The 7867-nt window shown below is 38.4% G+C and overlaps 2 protein-coding genes across 2 annotated transcripts; both read right to left on the reverse strand.

The window, feature by feature from the left end:
* Positions 1 to 582: 582 nt before the first annotated feature.
* si:ch1073-416d2.3 (protein Z-dependent protease inhibitor) lies at positions 583 to 2596 on the reverse strand. Its single transcript, XM_026354397.1, has 5 exons — positions 2550 to 2596; positions 1754 to 2387; positions 1366 to 1639; positions 1088 to 1235; positions 583 to 1005 (listed from the first exon to the last, which is right to left on the reverse strand). Exons 2-5 carry the CDS (start codon positions 2355 to 2357, stop codon positions 814 to 816), a joined length of 1218 nt encoding a protein of 405 aa, XP_026210182.1. The 5' UTR covers positions 2358 to 2387; positions 2550 to 2596; the 3' UTR covers positions 583 to 813.
* A 1288-nt stretch (positions 2597 to 3884) lies between these two features.
* atxn3 (ataxin 3) lies at positions 3885 to 7484 on the reverse strand. The gene is made up of 11 exons (XM_026354398.1): positions 7421 to 7484; positions 6791 to 6955; positions 6658 to 6702; positions 6468 to 6553; positions 6297 to 6363; positions 6125 to 6212; positions 5907 to 6036; positions 5587 to 5750; positions 5202 to 5355; positions 4840 to 4904; positions 3885 to 4722 (listed from the first exon to the last, which is right to left on the reverse strand). The coding sequence occupies exons 1-11, from the start codon at positions 7463 to 7465 to the stop codon at positions 4670 to 4672; spliced, it is 1062 nt and encodes a 353-aa protein (XP_026210183.1). The 5' UTR covers positions 7466 to 7484; the 3' UTR covers positions 3885 to 4669.
* Positions 7485 to 7867: the final 383 nt, after the last annotated feature.

Here is a 7867-nt window from a genome sequence, read left to right on the forward strand (position 1 = left end):
ACCTTGTGTTCCTATTCATGGCTGATCTGTAAGTGGTCAGTAAATGAAAAATGGCCTTACCGGACAGTGCTACTTGTGTAAACAAGAATTGCAAGGCCGTGCCCATTTCCCAGATTAATCAGAGGCGCCCCTCCCAACATTAAATAACCCTATGTGGGTCACTTTTCCCCACTTTTTATGCCACAGCTATCTCAAATGTTCTCTGCAGATATTTTTTAAAGTTTTAAAAAATAAACCAGAAGAAAAAGTGAAACAGATGTTGGAACTTTTCGACATTTTATCCAGTTCCAACAAAAAATGTGTAAATATTTACTGTCTTTATATATACAGGCCAAGGCCCCAGCTGAGAAGCTGAGCAAAGCTTTTAGCAAAACTGTCTTTTAGTTGTCATCATTTCTAGAAAGGTAAAAATAAAATACGAGAAGTTTAGATGGTCTAATATCCACAATAGGTGAAAGTGTTTACAGTATCTACCAGAAAGATGATTGGTATACTATGTGTTATTATTATCATTAATAATTGTAAATTTAAAAAAGCCAAAATTAGCTTTGTACTGATAGATGCCACTTTTTGAAATTTGAGCCACTGCCCCCTATAGATTCAATTACTGCTGTTTAATTTATGCACCAAATATTATCTCTTTTACACACATCAGTATTAGAGAGTGGGAAAAATGTGAGACTGAATCAATTCTAGGGAAACGTCCATTAATGTAAAGCCTTAATTAATATAGAACATAGAATCAGACATTAAAACATTTTTTTTCTATTGTCTGGAACAAGCTCTGTGTCACATACAATTATATTAGTGCTTTTAATCAATGGTGGGGTCAATCACTCGGCCCATGAACAGCAGACAGTTGGTTTCTTCATGGTATATGAAGAAGAAAAATGGTCTGTTGACCATGAAGGTCCTAGGTAAGGAATATGGAGTAATTCCAGTTGTTGTGGCAGCTGCTGCAGTGGTTCCTGTCTCATCCACTTCAATCACAGCCTTGTGCAGCACCTGTGATTTTACAATTTACATAAAGTTAATCGTTTGGAAATTGCAATTATGTTGGTACAGCATGGTGTCATTGAAAACTAACCTCTGACACTTTGATGCCTTTGCCCTTACTCAGCCTTGTCAAATTTGCTGAATTACTGAAGATACCGGCCATGCCCATGTCTGGCAAAAGGTTGTGCAGGGAATACGACTGCTCCATCTTGAATTTGGGCATGCTGACTTCCACTTTGCTACGAACAAAGACATTATAGGCTCACTTGTTGTGTTATATTTAACATAATGTATGACTTTTGAAGATTCACATTTTTTATTGCTGGATGGTCCTCACAGCACCTTTCTAGAGAAGTGCTTCACACTTACCTTTTGTGCAACTGTCTGACCCATCTGAGGAAGCTCTGAGCAGTGATCTCCTCATCAATTGCAGTGTAGTCCGTGCCTTTGGTGGGCAGCAGGATGAGCATGGCGACACCTTCCTGATATGGTAGCTTCAGCACATTTGCGCTAAGAGATGAATCTTCCATCATGTAGAACTTATCCTCTTGAACCATCATCTGTACTTGGACAATATTATAGTTGTCAATGTAGAAAGATGCTCTTTGAGTATAATTGGAGTTGAAAGGCATCTGCCAGGCCCCTGTGGATTATATAACAATATTAAATTATATAAACGCATTAAAACATGTGTGGGAGTCAGTGCCATGACGAGAGACCCAAGAGTTTTAAATCTTACTAGAGAGACTCAACTTACCCTGGAAGAATATTGTGTTCATTAAAATGAGCTCAGTCATTGCATCCAGGCTGGAAATCATCTCAGTCACTTTGTCCTTGGTCTTGTGCTTTATGTACTTATTAATGAACTTGATACTCGCTTTTGTGTCTGCAAAGTCTACAGTTTTGATGTCAGCATAAAAAAACCTCTTGATTTGGTCCTCAAATGTCTTCTCTACCACAAAATGCTGGTGCATAAAGAGAGCCATGCCTTGGTCCAGTTTCAGTGACCCATTCCGTGTGATGTTATTGTGAAGGAGTTGAAAGAGTTTTGGGATAAGTTCTGGCTGGTCAGCTCTGTCCAGCTGCTTCAGGTTCAGTCCCATGAGTAATTCCTCACGCGTGTCACCGTCAGAAGCCATTACAAGTGCAGCAAAACTGGTCGAGATGGTCAGAGGTGAGAAAAAGATGTTCTTGTCATGGGAACTGGCTATCTGTCTGTAAAGGTTCATGGCAAAGTCCATATTTTTGAAAGAAAGATCTGAGATGGTGCCACTTGGAAGTTGTGCTTGGTGGATGGGAGTGAAGATGCACAAGGACGTTAGGGTGAAAATAAACACCTTGTTCATTTTCTGTAGCATCATTAAATGTTTGGGAAGGTTCGGGTGTACGACCTGAAACACACAGACAAACAGAGTTTGTCAAAAGAGTTTAAAAACACTTCATATCTTAAATTAATTAATATTTTGCCATCAACACCACTATAATAAATTAAAAATCAAAATGCAATAGAGCTGAACGAAATAAATGCTCCCACAGTTAACTGTCATACGTACCTTTCAGCTTAGGCAACGTTATGTCTGAAAGACCCATTTATTATTTGGGGAAACAAAGTGCAAGTGTGCTTTGAGTGTTACATATTAACCAGGAGACACTGCCTTGTTGTGTCAGAGCTGTTTTTGTACATTTACTGCCTCTTTTCCAGGCATGATGTCACAAGAACATCAATAACTGCGCATTAACAACATTACGACAAATAAATGAGACACGACAAACCTTAGGAGGACTGAATGTCTCTTTAATCCTGGAAGATGAACTAATACATTAAATGAAAGGATGTGTTGTGGCAAGAGGAAATATCACAGAAATGATGAATTAGTGGTTACGTTAAGAATGCAGTGAGTGAAGTCAATGTAATGATAAAAAAACTACTAACACTTTCCACTCTTACACAAGTGATTTAAATAGAAAAAAAGAAAACAATAATAAAATCATGGAATCTTCCTAAAAGTTGTCCAGCACAAGAAGTCAAACTTTACATGACATCTAATACCTTTGTGGAGGAATTAAGATATATCCATGCTAAACAGTCACCGGTTATGAAAAAAGTAATAAATGTAAACACAGTTTTTAATGCTGTAACATGGTCTTAATGCTCATTAATGTTGTGTGAGATCCAGCTTTTGGTTTTCAGGACTGAAAATAAACTAAAAAGAATAGACTTTAAATTAGTCATGGTCAAAATTTGGATGAAATAAAAATACAGTGAACTCTTCAAATGTATGTAAGGTGACACATATTGTATGTTTTGTTTCTTTCTTTGGATTTTTTACTATACAAATTATGAGGTTAAATAACAGTCACCCTTCATTCTTAATGTTTTATGCTTGTTTCTGAAGGTCACCCATCAGCCACTAGCTCCTATACCTTTACAATTTGCTCAGTGTAAAAGAACAATTTATGTGTACAACATTTCTCTGAGTAATATTGGAATACAGCATAACTCAAATCAGTGCAATTAAAACTTAAGAGTTCCAGGGGCTGTGACATATGAGTGTAAAACTGTTTGTAAAGGGGCATCAAAGGCAGAATTATAATTTTAACAGTCTTTATAATAAATACCCTACACCTTTCATGACAAATACTAATGAAGATGAAGTCATATACAAGGTGGGCTGGTTGGACATATCAGACTATTTTTGGTTTAAAATGACCTCAAAAAACAAACAAAAAAACTAACAAAAAAACATTTTGATGTAGTATCATTGTGTTTACAGATTGCTTATTTGTTCCCTATTACAGGTTTGAGTTTTTGTGGACAAGATATGAAAAATATGCATCAGTCAAAATTGCCCAAAATGGACATAACACCATAAAATTAAGAGACTGTGAGCTGTGTAATCTTATATTTCGTTACACCTACTTATTCACTTAAAGGTAACAAAGCCACAACATCGAAAATATGTTGTTGTCTAAAACCCTTGGGAGTTCGCTCCTGTGACGTTCACAAGTTAGATGAATGATAATGTCAGAATGACCCACACATGTTGGTGCTGCTGGCTAAAAGACATTTCAGGACATTGCAACAAGAAATTATATCAAAATTACACGGGTGTTCTGTGGTGTGTGAATTACATCTGTCATACATATGTCTTACAAACCTAAGTCTGATACGAAGTTACAATGTTCTGTCATATCACTGTCACATCTGTCTATCAAGCTTTTATGTGTGGTCTGAACATTTGTCTCCTATAAGTGTCATGGATCTCAGTATGTTTTTACCCCCAGACAAGTAAACACACCCTGTGTGAGCTCAAGATTCTTTTCCATCACTTCCAGAGAAAAAACAGGAATAAAAACTGTATACAATAGAAATAGAAGGCGCCATGGTACAAAGGCAATTGCAAACTTGAATAAACTGCATCATGAGTTCTGTGGTCACCCTTTTCCAGCCTCAGTGCCTCGCCGAGTTAGATGAGACTAACTGCTGCCTTTTCTTTTGTCATTGTTCTCTTCTCTATAGCTTGTCAGCGAACTAACCAGGGGAAACATGTCAGCCTTCTGACTGTCCTTATGTTCGCATGTGCAAAAGGTTAGAGGAAGGAGCAAAGCTACCCCTGTATGGGGCTGCAAATCCAGGCAGCTGGTAAACAATACAGGTAAAGCTTTCACAACCTCACTGGCTTGGCTTCTGTTGTTGGTCCTCGTCAGAGCCAGTGTTTACTGATCCTAGAACAGACAAGGGAGCAGAAATCAGAACCTTTTCTATTTTTGGAAACAAATTTATAATCAAATTAATTGAATGATCATTACATTTACTATATATTACAATTTGAATGTGCTCACCCGAACCACCTGTTAATTTTGTGTCTGGTTGTTGAGGAATGTTCGGCTGAGCCTGTTGCTGCTGCCTAAATGACCAACACCAAAAATCAATGGATTCATTTTCCACAAATTCAACAGGGGTAGATGAAATGTCATAAATAATTCAAACAGCTTTCATATAAATACAGCAACATAAACTATTGCTTTAAAATACCACAGCTAATGGTCTCTATAATATTTTTAATGACCACACATTTACACATTTGATCATAAATTTCACAAAGCAGTGCTTGCTGCAGAACTATTTAATTGGATTGCTAGTAAGTGTTAACAGTATTGCCCAGCCATTTACAGGAGGTTAGCGGACATGCAATTGAATCTACCGATCAAAGTAGGCTTGTCTCCTCCTCCGGAGCTCCTCAGCAGTGAGTGTCTCATTCTGGCCTTCTTTTTGTCCTCCTGCACTACCTGCTGCTTGACTTCCTGGTTTCACATCTCCTACTTCATACTCTGAAGACTGGTTACTCATGACTGCACCTAAAAAAAAAATCAAACAGATGCTATTACTGTGAATTTTGAATAAAGATTTGTAAAAACCAGGCAGAAGAATAACTGACTGACTGACATTTACATTTAGTTAAGGCAGACGCTTTTATCCAAAGCCACTTATAAGGTACAAGGCAAAGGCAACCCCTGTACAAGGGCAGCAATGTTACCTCTACACTATCTAGCCGTTTGACCAATCAAGAAAACCTTTTGCTCGCTTACCTTGCATGCTGAGCTGTATAGCCCTGCGAAGATCAGCTTCTTCATCTTCTACATCTATGTCCTGTCTGCTGAGTGCCAGGGCTCTCTTCAGCTCTTCATCTTCATCCACAATCTCATCCTCCACACCAAAGCCCATCTCAGTTTGGCTCAGAGCTGCTGACCTACTGCTCATAGCACAAATCTTCAGTTGCAACAGGTAAGTCAAAAGTTTATTTTAAACAAAAGTATAAAATATATTATAAAATATGAAATTGAGACACGCCCTTGTAAGTACGTTGTGTAGCTGTCCAAATTGTACAGTCTACAAATGCAGAACATACCCTGCACTTGTCTGGGCCTCATCCTCTCCGATGAGCCTGGGTCGATGCTGCTGCTGCACTCTCATAATTCCAAGAATTTGCTCTGCTTCACACTCTGGGAGGTTTCCTCGGACCACAAATATGGAATAACCTGCACAAATACAACTTTTATAATCTTTCTGTATTGCTCTGTCTGAACATACTGTAAATAAATGCAATTTAAGTCACTTTTTGCATACCTTCTTGTTGTAATTGTGCAAGGAAAAGGGCCAGATAAGTATCTGATATCAACTCTGGGCCGGTCAGCAGTGAATTCAAGTTAAACCACTTCAATGAAAAAAAGCAAACAAACAGTACTTTAGTAAAAATAAAGCTGTATTATAATTGCTTACGAGGACAAGTATTTCATACCTGTTGACCAAGTTTGCGTATAGTAAACCAGTGTTCCTTGTAGTTGCAAATGAAAGCTTTCTCATTTCTGAAACAAAAACAGGAACTGCTATCACCCTCAACTTAAACTGCAGAGTATTCAAGTGAATTGAGGTAATGAGGTCGCACAATAAAGTCTTGAAGAAACTTTACATTGGATTTATCATGAGGCTCTGGTACTCCCGGCTGTTGAAGAGGATTAGCTCCAAGCCCCACACTCTCAGAGCATTGCTAATAACCTAGAGCAATTCAGTGACAAAAAAAGGAGAATTAATAATACTGACTCACAATAGTTCTTGATCTGCTATTAAGTAACGCCAAGAAGTGATTCTCACAAACTCACTTGAATAGAAAAAAACCCACTGTCATCCATGTTCCCAGATGGTTGCTAAAAACACATTTACAGCACCTAAAGTTAGAAACTCTTGATGGCATATAAATAGCTGCACTAAGATTCACCTTCTATGTCACCTCACCTGTAAGAAGGTCCTGTACTCCTCACTAGCCATTCCTCCCTCAGCCATTCTCATTCTCTCCTCTTCATCAAGCTGATGTGCAATAGAGGACAGATCCACTGGAGTAAAATACTCACCCTGAAGCAGGTTGTTGAGGCAGTGCTGGGCGCATAGAGAGCCCTCTTGCTACAAACACAGTTATTAGTTATCGATAAGACACATAACGGCTTTAGCTAATATGAAAACATTTGTCTTTCACATGTCCCACGACAAGAGTCATACGTAAAGCTACACACAGCTAGCTTACGTAAACAACAGACAAACCAAGTGTTATTACTTCTTTATAAGACGGGATAGCTATGGAAAGCCACTTCGTTTACTCACTTAACAAAAATATCACGCTTATGGCTGGCATTGAGATTTCTTCGTTGTTACTCTTAGCTGCAAAGAAACTTCTCATAATCTCTGACTAGCAGGTGCAATTAGCATTTTAGCTGTTGGACAACAATACTGACAAACACCATCACAAATCTCCTAACACCGACCAGACAACAACGGTGAAGACATCGCCGCCATAAGGTGAAAGGCTTTCTGATTAAACACGACAATCAGCTGGTGGATAAATGTTTTAAGTTAAACGTTTTAACTTACTTTCTCATGAAATATGGAATCCATATTCAGCTTTCTGTCAAACATTCAACTCTGACCTCTCTCCCCGCTGCATTCATCACCATGAAGAGAATCGACAAACGCGACCAGCGCCCTCTGGTGGCTTGGACCCCACATGGCGCTGTCTCCATTCAAATCTCCATAGACAGATTCTTAAATTGATGCCAGCTTTGTCAATAACACTGACAATACAGAACAAGGTAACTATACTACACACTGACACATCTTTACTAGTTCAAATGTGTATGTTATATCACAGCGGTTGACAGAAATGTTGTGTGGCCCGGTAGTTGGCAAATTAAAATAAAGAACCCATAGGCTCCCACCAGAGGGCGAGTTAGGCAGGAGGTTTTGTTCACGAAATTTTCATTTTGACCAGAGCCAGAACTAAAAATAAGAAATTACTAATAGGAAAATCAAGTGCCCCAT

The sequence above is a fragment of the Anabas testudineus genome, chromosome 12 (assembly GCF_900324465.2).
Source record: "Anabas testudineus chromosome 12, fAnaTes1.2, whole genome shotgun sequence".
NCBI lineage: Eukaryota > Metazoa > Chordata > Actinopteri > Anabantiformes > Anabantidae > Anabas > Anabas testudineus.